Source organism: Macaca mulatta, chromosome 2 (assembly GCF_049350105.2).
Source record: "Macaca mulatta isolate MMU2019108-1 chromosome 2, T2T-MMU8v2.0, whole genome shotgun sequence".
Taxonomy (NCBI): Eukaryota; Metazoa; Chordata; class Mammalia; order Primates; family Cercopithecidae; genus Macaca; species Macaca mulatta.
The window spans coordinates 161001662-161021050 of NC_133407.1; the positions used below are offsets into that span (position 1 = coordinate 161001662).

A 19389-nucleotide genomic window follows, 5' to 3' on the forward strand; every position below is an offset into this window, starting at 1 on the left:
ATAGATGCAGTTGAAACCAAGGATTAATATTGATTGCCATCTAAGTACATCTTTTATCCTTTTAAAATTGCAATAAAAATAATCCTTCTCCCTCCCCAGTTGACTGCTATATTGACTCAGTAGTCTTTCTGGCATTAACCTGTGATATAACAAGTAGAATTGTTGCTGACTGCAGCAACTCTAGTTATTCAAGAGTAGTTCCCATCAGCATTTCTTACATAATCCTCTACTTAGGAAGTAGTGTTTTCCAAAAAATCACACCTTCTAAAATTTAAAGATGTAGTTGGAAAGCCTTTTTTAACACTAAAATTTCATTTTTGACATTGAATATTGTAAATATCTACCAAAATTTAAACACTTAAAATTTAGTATGAGAAAAATCATTTAAGAATTAGGTCTTTTCACCTGCCCTCATGTGTTTATCACAGCATTATTCTCAATAGCTAAGAGATGGAATCTGCTTAGGTGCCCACTAATGGTGAATTGAATAAAGAAAATATGAGATACATACATACATATATATATATATATATATGCACCATGGAATACTATGCAGCCATAAAAAAGAATGAAATCATTTCCCTTGCAGCCACATGGATGCAGATGGAAGCCATTATCCTAAGTTAATTAATGCAGAAACAGAAAGCTAAATACCACAAGTTCTCACTTATAAGTGTGAGCTAAACATCAAGTACACACAGACATAAAGATGGGAATAATAAACACTGGGAACTCCAAAAGAGAGGAGGCAGGGAGAGGAGCAAGGGTTAAAAAACTACCTGTTGAGTACTGTGGTCACTATTTGGGTGATAGGTTCAATAGAAACCCAAACCTTGGCATTGCGCAATATACCCATGTAACAAACCTGCACATATACCCCTGGATCTAAAAAAAGAAAAGAATTAGGTCTTTTGAGGTCATATGTGTATAGAAACAGCAGTAAATGATGTATACATCATTGTAATTGTAGAGAATGATTTGCCATGATAAAAACAATATTCGCTATTTTTTTCTCCATATTGTATGAAAAAACTTGATAGTTTTCTATCTATTGCGCTATTCATTTCTCTTTCTAGGTGAACATGTCAAACCTTTTACGCCAGAGAAAGCAAAAGAAATTATCATGTCTTTACAACAACCTGCAATCTTCTGTAACATGGTGTTTGATTGGCCAGCACGACACTGGAATGCTAAATACCTTTCGGAGGTCCTTCATGGCAAACAGATACGATTCAGAATGGGGATGAAAAGCATGAGCACAGGTATCACTATAGGTAATCACTATCATAATGTCTCTTCAGGAGCATCCCTGCATTCTCAGCAGTGGCCTCCTGATCTCTTGAAAATCCTTGCTTTCTAATCCTTTTTTTTTTTTTTTGACCATTCACTGTACATACAGGAATATTTTATTGGAAAGTTTGGAAAACAGTTTGGCTTAAGTGTTTTTTGTTTTTGTCTATATAAAGTATAGACAAAACAGTCTATAGTTTATGACCGCATACAAAATGTATTTGTTCATGTATCTTATATGTATATTGCTAAACATTATTGTGGTTCATTAAATGTTAGATACTTAATAAATAAATATTTGTTAATGTGCTCTTATTTATGTTCCTATTAGACCAATACTAATCTAATAGTGCCGTCCACTTTTTACTCAAGTAGAATGTGTCCTTTTATTTGTGGCTTCAGGCACTATTTATAGTTGTATAATTACTGGGTTGTAATTTTATCCCTCTGCTTTATTGACTGACTGACCTGTTTTGCATTGCACAAACATGAACCATATGTAAAGCTCGCTCTTTTATTCTCTTAAGCAAATAGATTTTGCCTCTTCTTTTCTGAAGACATAACATTTTGATTTGTTTGCCTTATTTTCAGATAAAGCAATTACCATTAACTCTAAAATTTAGATAATTTACCATTAACTCTAAAACTACTGTTTCTAATCTAAGAGAGTCTATAATCATTTTCTGTTGTTTAACTTATATTTCAATATGGGTAAGTTTGGTAGTCTAGAATTTCAGTTTTTTTAAGCATTGAGGTAAAGTAGCTTGTTAATATCTATTAACAGCTCAGGAGAACTAGAAAAGTCCCCAGCTTCCCTTCCTGCTGCTCCAACCTGCTTTCTCTCATTTTGATCTTGTAGCATTGCTGACAGAATTATTTAGTTTTTGGTGTCTGGAACCCCTTTGTACTCCTGTGACAGATGTAGCATGTTGAATATACCTGGAACTCTTTGTCATCTCATTATAATCAAAGATCAAACTGTTTAAAATTCAATCTTAGACCAGCAGCAATAACATAAAAATCAAATTGTGCCTTTTCCTTGTTGATTTTAGTCAAAGAAATCTGCCTCTCATTGAAGTGTCTGTTAGACACTAATTTGGATAAAAATAGAAATAGTAATTTTTTCACATTCTGGTTAGATTCCAAGTACAATACTACCAATAGCTAACATTTATTTAAAGCTATTGTTTCAGACACTATTGTGAATACTTTGCACATACGGTATTAGCTTTCTGAATCTTCCTAAAACCTTAGGACAGTGCTGCTATTATCCCATTTTATAGATGAGACACAGTAATTTGACATTTTCAAGTTAATACTTAAGCACCAAAAAAAAAAAAGGGAAATAACTCTCTGAGGTTGTGAGAAACGACTCTGAGCTTTTAGTAAAGACAATGTTCTTTTTTATTAAATAAAATCTACATAACATAAAATTGAGCATTTTAGCTATTTAAAAGTATGCAATTCATTGGTTGTTAGTATAGTCACGATATTGTACAACCATCACTACTATCTAATTCTGGAATATTGCTATTATCCCATAAAGAAGCCCAGTACCCATTAAGGCATCATTTTCCATTCTGCCTTACCATAGGCCCTCGCAGCCACTGATTTACTTTCTGTGTCTATGAATTTGACTACTTAGAATATATCATATAAGTGGAATCATTCAATATTGGCCCTTTTGTGCCTTGCTTCTTTCATTTAGTGTGTTTTCAAGGTTCATCCATGTTGTAATATGTGTCAGTACTTCAGTTCTTTTTATTGCCAAATAATATTCTGTTGTACGAATATGTACATTTTATTTATCTATTCATCAGTTGATGGACATTTGGGTCGTTCCATTTTTTGGCTATTACAAATAATGCTACTATGAACATTCATGTACAAGTTTTAGTGTAGACATGTATTTTCATTTCTCTTGGAGTAGAATTGCTGGGTCATACAGTAATTCTGTGTTTAACATTTTAAGAAACCGTTTTCCAAAGCAGCTGCACCATTTTATATTCTCACTTTCAATGTATGAGAGTTCCAGTTTGTTCCACATCCTTGCCAACACTCCATTTTAAAAATTATAGCTATTCTAGGCTGGATGCAGTGGCTCACACCTGTAATCCCAGCACTTTGGGAGGCCGAGGTGGGCAGATCACGAGGTCAGGAGTTTGAGACCAACCTGGCCAACATGGTGAAACCCTGTCTCTACTAAAAGTACAAAAAACAAACAAAAAAAAATTATAACTATTCTAGTGTATGGGAAGTATTATTATAGTTTTGATTTGTGTTTCCCTAATGACTAATAATGTTGAGCATCTTTTTATGTGTGTATTGGCCATTTGTATATCTTCTTTGGAAAAATGTCTGTTCAAATCCTTTGCCCATTTTCTAATTGTTTTTGTCTTTTCATTATTGAGTTATAAGAGTTCTTTATATATTCTGGATACTACCCTTAGTAAGTATATGACTTGCAAATGTCCCACTACTCAGAGATAACCACTAGTTATATTTTGAGGAATGCCCATGTAGGCCTTTCTGTATTTTAAAAATAAAGTTATATTAATTTTCATAGCTTGCTTTTTTTTTCTTTTACTCTGAGCAGCTTCTCTTGAGATTGTATGATTTTTCAAAGGCTACCTAATATTTTATTGTTTGGTAGTATCATAATTTAATTTTAAAGTTTTGATGACTTAGATTGCTTACAAGTTTTAAATTTTAAAAAGACTGTAGTGAACATCTTTGCAAACAAATTTTGTCAAAGTTTCTGATTACTTCCTTAGGATTGATTCCTAGGAGAGTTACTGGATCAAAGGATATGAGCATTATCATCATTAGCAGCACTATCTGTGACACTCCTTACACCAGAACCTCTGAGTCATTCTGATTGCTTGTCTTGAGTGGTGTCTTGTGACTCAGTGACTTACATCCTAAATATCTAGCATCTGCCTGCTTCTGTCTGTCTCCACAGCCGTCCTCTAGTGGGCGTTACCCCGCTTACTCTCTCTCACCACCATAGTTGTATGGCCTCATCCTAGTCTGTCTGCACCCCTTGCCCTCCCTTTCCACACCATTCCTCGTACTGAAGCCAGAGACGACTTTTAGGAAAACAAATCTAATCTTATTTCTCTGCTTAAAACACTTAAATGGCTTCCAGTTACGCTTAGGCTAAAGACCAAAATGTCCATTGTGGTGTGGAAGGCCCAGCATCATTTCTCTCCCTGAGCTCAGGCCAGACAAGCATTTTTCAGTTTCTGTATTTCCAGGGCTTTGTTTCTTCCCACTTCAGGACCTTCGCATGTGTATGTAGTTCCCTGTGTCTAGCCTCTCTTTTCTCACTTCCCTTTCTGCCAACTTTACCTAATTAATTCATCTCCTTCTGTCAGATCTTAGCTTAAATGTCATTTTTCCTGACAAATCTATCCTTCCCCATACCACAAATCAGGTATGACTATTCAATTACCTCAGAACACTTTGTATTTCTTAGTAACACTTAGCACAGTTGTAATCACATGGTTGTATAATTACCTGTTTAAAGTCTCTTCCCCTCAAGAAGGTCACTTCTGTGAGGGCAAGGGCCACATCTCATCATGGGCTGAGCACCTAATGGACGTTCAATTTGTGAAGTGAAAGAATGAAAGGCTTTGAAACATATGGCTAAGGGCTTTGCACGAAGGTGGTTTCTATTTACATTCTTTTCAGAACATGTGAGGGTTCCTGTTTTGCTACTCCTTGGCCAAAACTGAAATTTATCTTAAAAATCTTTCAGGCTGGGCATGGTGGCTCATGCCTGTAATCCCAGCACTTTGGGAGCCTGGGGCAGGAGGATTGCTTGAGCCCAGAAATTCAAGACCAGCCTGGCCAACATAGCAAAACCCTGTCTCTACAAAAAGTACAAAAAAATTATCTGGGCATGGTGGCGTGCACCTGTTGTCCCAGCTACCCAAGAGATTGAGATGGGAGGATCACCTGAGCCTAGAAGGTTGCGGCTGCAGTTAGCTGTGATCACGCTACTGCACTCAAACCTGGAAGACAGAGCGAGGCCCTGTTACATGAAAAATGTTATTTCATTATTTTAATTAACATTTATTTGGCTGCGTGCAGTGGCTCATGCCTGCAATCCTAGCACTTTGGGAGGCTGAGGTGGGTGGATTACCTGAGCTTAGGAGTTCGAGACCAGCCTGGGCACATGGCAAAACGCCATCTCTACTAAAAATACAAAAAATTAGCTGGGCATGGTGGAGCACGCCTGTAATCCCAGCTATTTGGGAGGCTGAGGCATGAGAACCACTTGAACCCAAGAGGCAGAGGTTGCAATGAGCCAAGATAGTGGCACTGCACTCCAGCCTGGACCACAGAGTGAGACTCTGTCTCAAAAAAAAAAAAAAAACAACACACACACACACACATTTATTTGATTGCTAGTGATATTGAACATATGTTCATGTTTATTCGTAATTTGTATTTTTTTCTGATAATTGGTCTTTGACTATTTCCTTATTGGGATTTTAGGGTTTAAAATTTTTTTTGAATTCTTTGTATATTATGAAGATTGTGGCATGGCACAGCGACTCACACCTATAATCCCAGCACTGTAGGAGGCCTAGAAAGAAGGATCACCTGAGGCTGGGAGTTCCAGAACAGCCTGGGCAACATAGCAAGACCCTGTCTCTACAAAAAAAAAATTGTTTTAATTAGCTGGGTGTGATGGTGCACACCTGTAGTCTTAGCTGCTCAGGAAGCTGAGGGAGGAGGATCGCTTTAGCCCAGCAGTTCAAAGTTCTGACCACGCCACTGCCCACCAGCCTGAGCAACAGACTGAGACCCTGCCTCTAGAAATAAAAAAAATAAGTAAAACAGATGAAAAAAAAGAAGACTGTGTTGTTAACTAATAAGCTTCCTAGTTATTGTTTGCTTTCTCATTTTAGCTTCACAGTTTTATATTTTTATATAATCAAATAATGCTTTATTAACATTTTTATTTTCATTTAACTTTAGAAATTCCTTCTTTATCCTGAAAATAGAGAAATATTCTAATAGTTTTTTTCTAATTGATTAATGATTTCTTTTTTACATTTAACTATCCATTTCTTACTTATTTTGTTATATGGTATTCAATGAATTTTTTTATACAAATAGCTAAATTTGGAAATTTTATTCCAATACCATTTACTGAATATTTCTTTTTTACCCTACTGACTTTGGAAATCACCTTTATTATATTACTATATTCTTGTATATTCCAGCATCAGTTTTTGGGCCACATATTAAGCTACCAGTTTGGGGGCCAGTAAAACAGTTTTAAAACATGCTTTTAGTACTGGTATGTGTTTTAATATTTGAATATACAATTCATCCTCCCTAATTACTCTTTTTTCTTAGATATTATTGAATTTTATATATCTAAATGAACTTTAGAGTTACACAAAGTTCTCACTGTAAAGAAACCTGTTGGAATTTCAAATGAAAATTGATTAAGCTTTATAATTAATTAATCCCATTGTTATAATACTGTATCTTCCTACACAGGAACATGTTATCTTTACTTACGAAGTCTATTTGGGTCTCAGTAAAGTGATTTATAGTTTTTATATAGGTCTACAGATTCCTTAAAATACTGTAAATTTGTTATAGCTGTTATGAAGGAAATATTTTTGCCTGTTACAGTTTTCTAACTGGTTGTGATTGGTCATAGAGGAAAGCCATTTGTTTCTGTGTGTTTATATTGTGTGCACCTACTAATTAGCCTAGGTAGTTTTGTGTTGTTTTGTGGGTTTTCTAGTTAGACAGGCATATGATTTTAAAAGTAAGGATAACTTTGTTTCCTCTCTGTTGAGTATGTTTCTTATTTCTGTTTTAGGTCTTAGGTCTTGGTTAGAATTTTTCTAGAATACTTGAAATAGAAGTGTTAATAATTGGCATTTTTGAATATCATGTGTTCCTTAGTTTATTTTAGGAAGCAGATAGAGAACATCACATAGCATTTTGGATCAGATTTGTTTCCCAAGATACGTGCTCAGTGGCAGTGTTGTATCTCAGTTGGCAGTAAATTTGGCAAGCAGTTGTAGAAATAACCCTGAACATCTGAAAGCAGGGGGATAGAGTGATCAAAAGACCTGTTTAGAGTTTAGGCATCATGTATTACTTCTTACTTGTAAAATGATGAAAGTTTAACAAAATGGAGAAATAGTTGTTATCCTGTTGTGCAAAAACTATTTTAGGACCCCTTTTTATAATAATTAAAAGCAAGCTCAGCTTGTACACTACTGCCAAATCCTGACCTCAGTTGCGCTTCTTACCTAGTACTTTACAGTAAGTAGGATGAACATTATAGTTGCCTAGACTACTTCAACATTAAATGAAAGAATCTTGATAAAATTAGAAAGGAATAATTTCATTGCATAAGACAAACTAAGAATAACAACTGTACTACCCAGAAAGAAATTGTCATTATAACAAAATCAGAGCAGTACCTTTGATGATGCTACTACCAGGAAAGAGTGAAAAAATTCTATTTTGAAATCATTATGGAAATGAAAAGATCTGTCATTTTCATTCTTTCCATTCATGATAATTTTCCCCTGACAGTAACAGTTCTCATATGTAATTTTTACATTTTTAGATTTAACATTTTTTAACATGCAGAGCTTGCTATAACAGAAAATGAAGTCTTCTAATGAGGCCAGGTTCTGGGGGCGGCAAATCAGGCTTGCCTGAGATAACTGGCCTCAACAGAAAAGTCCTGCTTAGTCCACCCCAGGGGCAAGTAGCTCATTTAATGGCTTTAGTATTTAGTTGGATTGAATTCTAGGAAGTGAAAACTCCTAAGACGGTATAATATGTTTAGACTTACAGTGGAGTTACTTAAATCTTTTAGAAATGACTCCTATTTCCCAGAGTCATACAGCTTTCTTGCCCCATGCACTTTTGTCAGAATTAAACTTTATGTACTTCTGTGCTTTTATGATAAATTTTTGATGAAGTTGGTAATTTTTTTGTTTTGTTTTTGTTTTTGTTTTGAGACAGGATCTCACTGTCACCCAGGCTGGAGTGCAGCGGCACAGTCTCTATTCACTGCAGCCTCAACCTCCAGGGCTCAAGTGATCCTCCCGCTTCAGCTGCCTGAATAGCTGGAACTCCAGGCACATACTACCACACCTGGCTAATTTTTTTGTATTTTTTATAGAGACAGGGTTTCACCATGTTGCCCGGGCTAATCTCAAACTCCTGGGCTCAAGCAGTCCTCCCACCTCGGCCTCCCAAAGCGCTGAGATTATAGGCATGTGCCACTATGCCTGGCCAATGTTGGTATGTTAAGAGTTTATGTATATTGATTGTTTACTATGTACCAGGCACTAAGTGCTTTACAAAAATTGTTAAAATTTAAATAGTTCTTGAATATGTATATTTTAATATTTTAGATAAATGTGCCCTAGTTAAGTTCTCCCGCTTCTCAAAGTGAGGTGACAAGTTAAAGTGGATGAATTAGGATGATTCGTTGACATACACCCTGTCTCTATTACCTCTCTGCCATTCTGTGGCTTAGGAAAAAGAAGGGAAAGGAAAAAGATGATTGGATAATTCTAAGCAGTTACAGGCAGAAACGTAGAGAAAAGATAAAAGCCGTTGAAAGAAGAATATTCATATTCTTCTTGCTACTGATTCAGCTGACTTTTAAAGGGTTCCAAGTAAATATATGAATGGATAAGAAGTACTAATAATAGTGCCTAACATTGTCTGGGCACGGTGGCTCACGCCTGTAATCCCAGCACTTTGGGAGGCCCAGGCGGGCAGATCAGTTGAGGCCGGGAGTTCAAGATCAGCCTGGCCAACGTGGCGAAACCCCATCTCTACTAAAAAATACAAAAATTAGCCAGGCGTGGTGGCACATGCCTCTAGTCCTAGCTACTTGAGAGGCTGAGGCGGGAGGATCACTTGAACCCGGGAGGCAGAAGTTGCAGTGAGTCGAGATTACACCACTGCACTCCAGCCTGTATGACGAGCAAGACCCTATCTCAAAACAAAAACAAAAAATAAAAAATAGTGGTGAACATCTACTGAAATCTGCTGTGTCAAGCACTGTGCTAACTGATCTATATCACATCTTGAAAAGATTTCATGTTTTGTAAAGGAAGTCATAATCAGATTTCTTAAATATTAACTTCCTATGTTCATTTAAGTTGCAAAAATAAAATTAATTTCATCATTCTTTTAGAAGAATAGTCTGTGTCAATCTGAGACTCCAATCTTGACTCACTGGGGTCACACCCATAATAGCAAGCCACTGTGGACAGATAAGATACCTTTTCTTGAAGCTTTCCTGATCAACCCTCATCTCTAGTGATCTTTGCCTTTTTCAAGTGTCAGCAGCATAAAATTTTGCATTTAACTATATGGTGCCTCAAGTTTTTATTTACTAAATCCTCAAGTTTGGATTACTAAATCTACTCATAGGGTAGTCTTTAATCTTGAGGTTAAAACTGTGCTTTATACTTTTATGTTTAATCCTGAGTATTGTGAATTTTATAAATGGCTCTAATTATATAACAAGTACAAATCAATTTTTAAATTTTTTAATTAATTTTTTTTTGGAGATGAGGTTTTGCTCTGTTGCACAGACTGGTCTCAAATTCCTGGACTCAAGCCGTCTTCCTGCCTCAACCTCCAGAGAAACTAGGATTACAGGCATACACCACCACACCTGGCTCAAAACGAATTTTTAGTTAGTCTTCAAAGTTAATGTTTTGGTTGAAATCATCTTTATTTTTTAAAAAACAACAATAATTAGGAAATGTGTTCATTATACATTTAAAGTTGCATTCTCTTACATTGCAGTTCCTCAGTTTGAAACTACATGTAGTTATGTAGAAGCTACACTCGAAGAGTTTCTGACCTGGAACTGTGACCAGTCTAGTATTTCTGGACCATTTAGAGATTATGACCATTCCAAGTTCTGGGCTTATGCTGACTATAAATATTTTGTCAGTCTATTTGAAGACAAGACAGATATTTTCCAGGTAAGTCAGAACCTTCCTTCTAATCTTGGTAGGAATTTGTTTTTAAGAACACACAAATTAGAATCTCCCTGGCACCTTCTCTGCCTTTTTCTCTCATAAGTAATCGCCATGAGTCCTGGATATTTCACCCACTCAAACCGAAAGTTTGCTGAAGAGAAGTGTATCATTTGGCTCACACAGATGAGCAGGCTTCCTTGTTTTCCTGCTCGCAAACTTCCTATACACCCTCGTTTGCTTTTAAACAGTGCTTGAGTCGGTTTGGAGTATGTTAGAAGCATAGATTGTATGTAAAACTTCATTGCCTCCTGACCTCCATGTAAGTTCTTGTCGCGTCAGCGAGGCAGATGAAAGCATAAAGCCGATTCTGTGAAGGAGCATTCCCTGGGCTGTGACCAGGCTGCTGCTGCAATTTCTACCTGCTCTAGGGGTTTTGGACAGCTGTTTTATCTGGCAGTTCATGGCCTGAGGCAGAGAACACTTGGCTTCCAGTATTTGGTAGCAGAAGCCCTATAGAAGTGTGGGAGTGACTTGCAGAAGTAAAATTATGGAAGTTCTTTGCCGTATGTTGACATAACTGACAACAAGAGTTTCCAGACTACCATATCCTCTTTTCTTTTAAATGTTTTCTACCTTAAACTGGCAGTTTATTTTGTGAGATAATTTTGCAAACTCTCTGCTCTTGTTTCCATGTGTGTCTTAGGTGTGGGGCAGGAATGGGAGCCATTCCAGAGGCTGTTTGGAGGACTCTGCCTTGCCCCCACTCAGGCCAAGGCTCCAGAGTCCTTCTTCCTGCCCCTTCTTTGTGGAGAGAAATATTTCACCATCCCTGCAGGCTGTTCACCTCTTTTCCTCTCTGCCACCACCCACTCTCTGGACTTGGCTTTCATAGGCTGATAGTTCTTTGGCTCCTCAGTAATTTTCCATTCAGTGTATATTTTTCTTTTTTATGTTGAGTCAAGATGTAAATACTGATGTTAACATAGGTATTATAATAGATCCTCCCATCTCAGCCTCCCGAGTTGCTGGAAGTATAGGAATGTGCCACTGCGCCTGGCTTAATTTTGCTTTTTTATATTAAAAAAAGGAAAAATGTGTCACCTTGCCCCATAGTTTTGTTGTTGTTGTTGTTGTTGTCGTTGTTGTTTTGAGATGGAGTCTCTGTCACCCAGGCTGGAATGCAGTGGTGCAATTTCAACTCCCTGCAACCTCTGCCTCCCAGGTTCAAGCAATTCTCCTGCCACAGCCACCGCCCACCCCCTAACCCCAGTAGCTGGGATTACAGGTGCCTGCCACCACACCCAGCTAATTTTTGTATGGTTTTGTAGAGACAGGGTTTCACCATGTTGGCCAGGGTGGTCTCGAACTCCCGACTTCAAGTGATCCACCAACCTAGGCCTCCCAAAGTGCTGGGATTACAGGCATGAGCCACTGCACCCAGCCTGTCATTGTTGTTGAGAATGTATTTTCATTCTCTTACCCATGAAAGAAATGCATAGGTTTTAAAAACACTCAGTAAATGACTCTGAATTCAAAGTCAATACCAAATCTACTATTTACTCATTTTTAAATGATAATTTTAAGGTAGATGTTTTTTCTTACAACCTTAATTGTGATCACTTTATGGTTCTTTAATTATGGAACTTACAGATTTCATAGTTAACTTTAAAAGTGTTTTGTTATGTTTCTCATACTCACCCCCCACCACTCTGTAAATCAGACTAGTACTTTACTCCATATTTCAGGTAAAATATTGCTTAATAGTAACATTGATCAAGTACTTACTTTTGGGGGGAATTTTTCTAATGTTTTACATTTATAATCCTCAAAGTAACTCTATGATTTAATAATTATCCCCATTTTAAGAAAAATGAGACCCAAAGAGGTTAAGTAAACCTTTTCTAAGATTATACAGCTACGAAGGGGTAACCCAAATAGTCTGCTTTCAGAGCTTTAGCTACTCCAGAGCTTTGATGACTACTGTGCCTACAGAGGGTGTGCATACATTCAGTCCCATTGGGACTCTCTGTCCTGAGTCTAGGCTCACTCTGCCTTGGATGAGTCTTTGATCTGACCTCAGTAGTTCTGTCTCATCCCAGGCAAGGCAGCACTGAGCAGTATGTGACCTGTCCATTAAGTGCGGATATAAAGGGCAGTCTTTTTGGCAATGTGCTGGAATTCTAACTGAGCCCTTATAAAATCTGATATTTTGAGTTGAATGAGTTTTCTGTCAGCTCATATTATGGCAATTAATTCTGCTATGAATAACCACATCCATTAGGATTATATCACCTTTTGTCTCGAAATTTTCTGGGCTCCAAGTCTTCTTACATCACAGGTACCTATGTTGGTTTAATTCATTCAACTACCAAGTCTTATTACTTGTGTTTCAAGCTTTCTTATATCTGTCATAAAATGGTGGGTAGTTAAGCATTAAAATGGGTACATTTAAAAAATGTTTATTAATTTATTTAAAATGACACAACCCGCTATATGTTAACATAATAATATTTTTAAGAAAATAACTATATTCAAAAAATTTTCAATGTCATCAGAGGGATGGATTGTTGTACATTTTGGCATGTCTCCTTGATGTCTGGCTGTAAGAAGACAGCTGGATTTTCTGCTTCTCCATTCAAGCTATTGCAATTTGTTGGTTTGTTTAAAGTATATGAAGAAAATTTTGCCTCACACACATATGAAACTGAAAAAGGGAGGAGTATTTATTAATAACAGCCTTTTCAGATAATTGTGGATTGTTTTTATACCACACCACACTTGATGAGAGGTAGTTTCTTAAAGGCTCATTAGTTGCAATATAAAACCTGAACCTGTAATGAATGAACTCTGTACCCTTGTAATAAAATCCATTGGTCTGTCTTGCGCAGAATGGATCTTATGTAATGTTATCATGGACCATTTGGAAAATATTGGTTTACTGAATTATGTAGATCTTCCAAATGTTGACACATTTTCAGTATACTTGATACATTTCATTATTCAAAAAGTCATGTTTGTTAATACCACTGTTCTTATCAGAAAAAAGTCTTAGGAAGCTTTCAGGCTCATGTATTTCTTTTTCTTTTTTTTTGAGACAGAGTCTGACTCTGTCACCCAGGCTGGAGTGCAATCACATGATCTTGGCTCACTGCAACCTCCGCCTCCTAGGTTCAAGCAATTCTCCCGCGTCGGCCTCCCGAGTAGCTGGGAGTATACACCGTGCCTGGCTAAATTTTAGATTTTTAGTAGAAACGGTGTTTCACCATGTTGACCAGGCTGGTCTCGAACTCCTGAACTCAAGTGATCTGCCTGCTCAGCCTCCCAAAGTGCTGGGATTGCAGGCATGAGCCATCATGCCCAGCCCAAAATATAACTTTTAAAATAATACAATTAATTATAATTACTCTCCAAAACTTACAAAGGATAAATATTTCAATCCAAATTTCAAACAGCCCCTTAAATTGACGTTGTACATTAGCAATTGTCTGAGTTTCTTTTTCCTTAGAAAAATTACCTTAGGTACATAAACAGAAAAGAGGTAATTAACTCTCTACCCACCGATAGGCTCGATAAACACCTTAATTCTTACATTCCAACTTGTCTCATCAGAAAGCATCATTGGCCATCGGATGCCATTATTCATTATCAAATCACCTGCCTCAATTTCAACATGCTCTCATAGCTATGTTTTAAAGTCCAAGACGTGTTACAACTATTCTTCCATCTACTGTATTTTGGGAATCTGTGACCTGGTGACTTAACAAGGCTCCTGACCTTCAGTAGCCAATTCAAATCACAAAGTCAAATGGACTCTACCTGAGAAGCATTCTTGGGGCAAAATTCCTTTTATTACATGTTGATTCTTAATGACTTCAATTATGATGATACTTACTGATAATTGCAAAAGGTAAAACCCGTCATTCTTACCTAATGAGTCTGAAAGAAAGAAATTTTGTTTTGTACTGTCACAAATTCCCTACCTTTCTAGGAAAGTAGAGAACAAAATGTTCAAAACAAGTGCTTTATTTAGATTAGTCAGTGATATGATGTATAACTAAAAAATAATAAGATTAATTTTATTTGCTATACACAAAAGTCAGTTAAGTGTCAAAATCATACTTTTAGGCCATCTTGAGGCTACAGGATATTTTCCAATCATACCAATATATTTATCAATATACATATTTTTCATAGATAAATTTAATTTGTGGAAGAAAAGAGTTAATAGGAGGAAACTTCAAGTAGAGGCTGTAAGTAAAAACTTACAAAACTAGTAGAGAGCCAGGGAGATTAAGAATTTCTTACCAAGGCTGACAAATGCTACACTGATTAACTAGAAGCCGCAGAGAATTTGACAAAGGTGAAGCTAGGGGTTTAAGTCAAAACATTCTCTGAGGGGTCCTAAAGACCCAGAGAAATATCAAAACAAGAAATGGTAAGAGTAGGAAAAAATCCACTTATGTAATCATTCAAATACCTATTATGTATTCAGCAGTATGTTAGCAGTTTACAGGAGTAAAAAATTATAAAATATAGCCCAAAGAGCTTACAATATTGTTAAAGGAACAGGAGGACACAAACGTTCTGTGTCACTTACCATTTAAATAGTAATCCAAATAAAACATATAGGAAGGAAGGCAAGGGACAGATGGATATGGGTACAAGTGGTTGAGAAGGTTTCATAGCCAAGGCTGAAACTGAGCCAGGTCCTAAAACATAGAACTTTAACAGGCAGAAATTGAAAGGGGCATGAGCAGAGGCCAGGAGGTAAGAGAGAGCATAGGTCAGTGAGGAGACTGGACAGGGCCTTACGCAGAGCAGACAGGTGGCGTCAGCCATACTTGGGAGGGTCTTAAATGCTATCCTTATATAATTTTAAGTTATAAAACGTTTGTGAACATGATTAAAGTATTTCAATTTTAATCTGGAGTATGACTTAAAATGTATTTTCATAAGAAACTGTTTTAGAATTACTTAGAGGAGGAGTCAGAACAGAAGAACATAGAGTAATTACAGTTGTGATGTTGTAAACCAGAGTGGCCCATAGACCCCTGGGGGTCCCTGACAACCTTTCAGAGGATCTTTGAGATAAAAATTATTTTCATAATACTTCTAAGGTGATATTTGCTTATTTCACAGTGTTGACATTTGCACTGATGGTACAAATGCAATGGTGAACAAAACTGCTAGTGTCGAGACAGTGGGATCAAAGTGTACTAATAGCATTGTATTAAAAAAAATACACACACAACTTTATTGGGGTATAACTGATATATAATAAACAGCATATATTTAAGGTGAACAGTTTGATTAAGTTTTACGTATACATACACCCAAGAAATTATCACCACATTCAAGATGACAAACATTTTGATCATGTCCAAAAGTTTCCCAGTGTCCCTTCATAACCTGTCTCTCCCTACACCCTCATTCTCAGACACCACTGATGTAGTACTTTCTGTCACTGCAGGTTAGTTTGGCAGTTCTAGAATTTCATAGAAATGGAATCATATAGTAAGCACTCCTTTTTCATGCCAATACTATTCAAAGGAGGAGACAGACATAGTTAACATCAAAACAAGGAAACCCAAGGTAGAGAGGGTCATTTTATCACAATAAAAGGTCAATTCACCAAGCGGACATAATAATCCCAAATGTGTATGAACCCAATAACAGTTTCAAAATACATGAACAAAACTGACGAATCTAAAGTGAGAAAAACACAAATATACAATTATAGCAGGGGGATTTCAATACCTCTGTCTCTATAATGGGTAAAACAAATATACAGAAAATCAGTAAGGACACAAAAGACTTGAACAATCCACTTGATTTCATTGACATTTATAAAACACTCCACCCAACAACAGAAAACACATTATTTCCAAGTGCACATGGAACGTTTATCAAGATTGATTATATTCTGGGCTATAAAACAAGTTTCAATAATTTAAAAGGATTTAAGTCATACAAAGTATGTTCTCTCACCACAACAGAATTAAATTAAAAATTCATGACAAAAAGATAGCTGAAAAATCCCCAAATATTTGAAATTAAACCTTAAACTTCTAAATAATCCATAAGTCAAATAGTAAATCACAAGGAAAATTAGGAAATATTAGGCTGGTCCTTGACTATAAGTCAAGGCTGAAGAGATATGCTAAGCAACAGTCTGCAAGTAAGAGACAGGGAGGCCCAATATTAGCCTTGGTATAATTTAGTTGCTTAAAAAGAAAAGTGCCGTCTGACAGTGCATTAATGGTATGATGTCCGGGTCATGGAATGTTACAATTCCATGGATACGGGTTCTGTGTAGACTGTGTCTGGGGTTCAGTTTGGGAGCCAGGCTTTAGGCCTGTTGACAAATAAAGGAAATTGAGAGAAGAGCAATTGGAAGGAAAAGTTAATGCTGCTGCATCTAGGTTAAAAAAAATAATAATAAAGGAGAAGCTGGACAGTCTTTCTGATAACTTAAAAATAGCAATTTTTGGCAGGAAATAAACTTGTTCTCTTTAGTTATAGAAAGCAAACCTAGGATCCTCCTCTGTAAGCTACCAGGAAGTAGATACTGATTTTGTAGTAAGTGGTCAACCAGCTAGCTACTTTCCCTCCCAAGCTAGCTACTTTTGCTCTTTTCAGGGATGGTGTAGAATAGAACTTTCTGAGAATAGATGATTTTTAAAGATTTTTCCAACTCTTGAGGTATGTGTGAGTAGACTCCAGGACAGATCACCCTACTGATCACCCTTTTTGGTTTTACAGATGTAGCACCCAAACAGGGCCTCCTGTTTCTAGCAAGACTCAAGACAGATTCCTGGGCCCACATTGACTTCAGACATTTGACTACCCATAAGTAGCTAAACTTACTTGGGCAGAGAAGCCCAACTCTCAATGCTGTCTATTTTTACACTGACAATTTTGCTTTTTTTTTTTTTTTTTTTTGAGACAAGGTCTTGCTCTGTCACTCAGGCACTCAGGCTGGAGTGCTGTGGTGCAAACAGCTCACTGCAGCCTTAACCTCCCAAGCTCAAATGATCCTCCCTCCTCAGCCTCCTGAGTAGCTGGGACCACAGGTGCATGCCACCACGCCCAGCCAATTTGTTAAAAAAAAGTTTTTGTAGAGACAGAGCCTCACCAAACATTGCCCTCGCTGGTCTTGAACTCGTGGACCCAGGCAGTCCTCCCACCTCAGCCTCCCAGATTGCTGGAATTACAGGCATGAGCCACCACACCTGGCTGACAGTTTTGCTTTTCAAGTCATTACTGTTAGACAAGAGGCCAGGGAAGCCTCTCCTCAGTTTCTCATACAGTAACCTCACCCTGTAGAAAAATCTTTCTTCAGTGATTCTTTCCAAAGCAGGGCTCTAGAACAGGGTTTTTCATGTGGGGTTGGTCTGTCACTTCTTTGAAAGTATATATGAAATTTCATGTGTGCTTTTTCTGAGGAGAAGGGGCTTTGGTATTCATTAGATTCCTGCAAGGACGTATCTATAAGATTAAGAATCACATAACCTGTCTCTTCTTAGCTAAGACAAGTCTCTTTTTTCCTTTTTATACTGAATGGCTTTCAGCTACCTTTAGTTAAATTCTTCAGACTGAGGTGTGGTAAATTGTTCAACAAGGACCAGGTTAATTGGAAGCCTCCCCTAAGCTCCCTGCTTGGGTACAGGGCTCTCCTGCTGTGATCTTAAAGCATTTCCTGCATATTTGTGTCAGAGCACTTGTTACATCATGTTGAAAGGCTCTGTTTATAGGATTATCACCCATTATTAGATTTGAAGGGTTGGCCTGTGTTACATTAATTTTTGTATCCCCAACACCCAGCATCACACCAGGTGTATGCTCAAAAATGTCATTGGCCTGAACTATTTTAACCATCATAAGTCAGTGGATTCTTCTTTCCCTCCCAAGCAGCCAGTGTGTTCCAAGGTCTAACCCTGAGCCTGATACTAAGTTAGGCATTGAGAAAACAGGGGTAAGCTCCCAGTATGGAGGTTATAGGCTATATGCAGAGAGAACAGGATTTTTACCACCCACTGGAACTGCCACATGTGAGCCATATGCATTTACAGTGGTGCTGACCTTGCAAAAATTCCCCCTTCTATGTCAGACATTAGTTATGTGCACGTATTCAACCATTTTCATCACTCAAAACAAAAATGAAAAAAAAGTGCCCTTTCTAGTGTTCCTCAAAACCATCCATTAAATTTCTCTTTAAAATCCTTTCTTTTTGAATACAGCTGTTAATGTTTTCCCTCTAAAAATAGAAAATTTGGACTGCAGTTACTGATAAAAGGAGTGTCAGCATTGAGAATGATGTTCTGCACATAGAAGTGGGTTTTTTTTTCTTTGCTTTTGTTTTTTAAAACCAAAAGGAAAATTTCGTGAGTAAAATAAAAATAAGGCAGAGCCATCATGCCTGGTTCACTAGTATATTCTTTTTCTTTTCTAGCTTATAAATCTGTTTAATCACATGGATTTCGGTTTATGTGTGACCCTATTTTTCTGTGCTGCAAATGCACCGTTGGCTTCTAAAAGTATAGGCTTTTCCCAGTAGTTGACTTGAGCAGGATTTGCCCACAGAACCAGGCATATGAAGAGTCTCAGTCCAGAGCACTGTGCTGTCTCTGTTCTAAAGATCATTGCACTTAAGAAGTTCATGACTTTGGGGAGTATATTGAAAGCCATCCATGGATGTATATTTCAAAAGATGTACTTTGACACCCTCACCTGAAGACTGATCTAGTAGGTATGAGCTAAGGCTCCAGCATTGATAGTTTTAAGTAACCCCACTAATGTAGGAGAAGGCTTCTTTTATGTGGTCATTGAAGTACATAAAGTTAGTAAGTTGCATATATACACAAATATATGCACTGCTTAGAGGGAATAAGGATTTCTGACTTCCTCGGTTGCGTCTCAGAGATATTTGAAATAATGACGTTTCCACTGTATTCACTGTTTTAACTGCCCAAAACACGCTTTCCCTAAATATCAGCAGAATCCTGTCTGTTTCCAACTCTAAAATGTAAGCTTCATCTGAGTGGGCATTTTGTCTCTTTTGTTCATTGATTCATTACAAGCTTCCAGAACAGTG

The 19389-nt window shown here is 37.1% G+C and overlaps 1 protein-coding gene across 4 annotated transcripts in view; it reads left to right on the plus strand.

The window, feature by feature from the left end:
- The window catches only part of HSPBAP1 (HSPB1 associated protein 1), a 47775-nt gene that overhangs the window by 11317 nt on the left and 17069 nt on the right, over window positions 1-19389 (plus strand). For 2 of the 4 annotated variants that reach the window (XM_077993805.1, XM_077993804.1), the window contains 2 exons: window positions 1077-1274; window positions 10117-10298. In XM_077993805.1, coding sequence (XP_077849931.1) covers window positions 1124-1274; window positions 10117-10298 — 333 coding nt within the window. In that variant the 5' untranslated portion in view covers window positions 1077-1123. The remainder of the gene's footprint in view (window positions 1-1076; window positions 1275-10116; window positions 10299-19389) is intronic. The other 2 variants (XM_077993806.1, XM_015130001.3) reach the window with 1 other exon arrangement.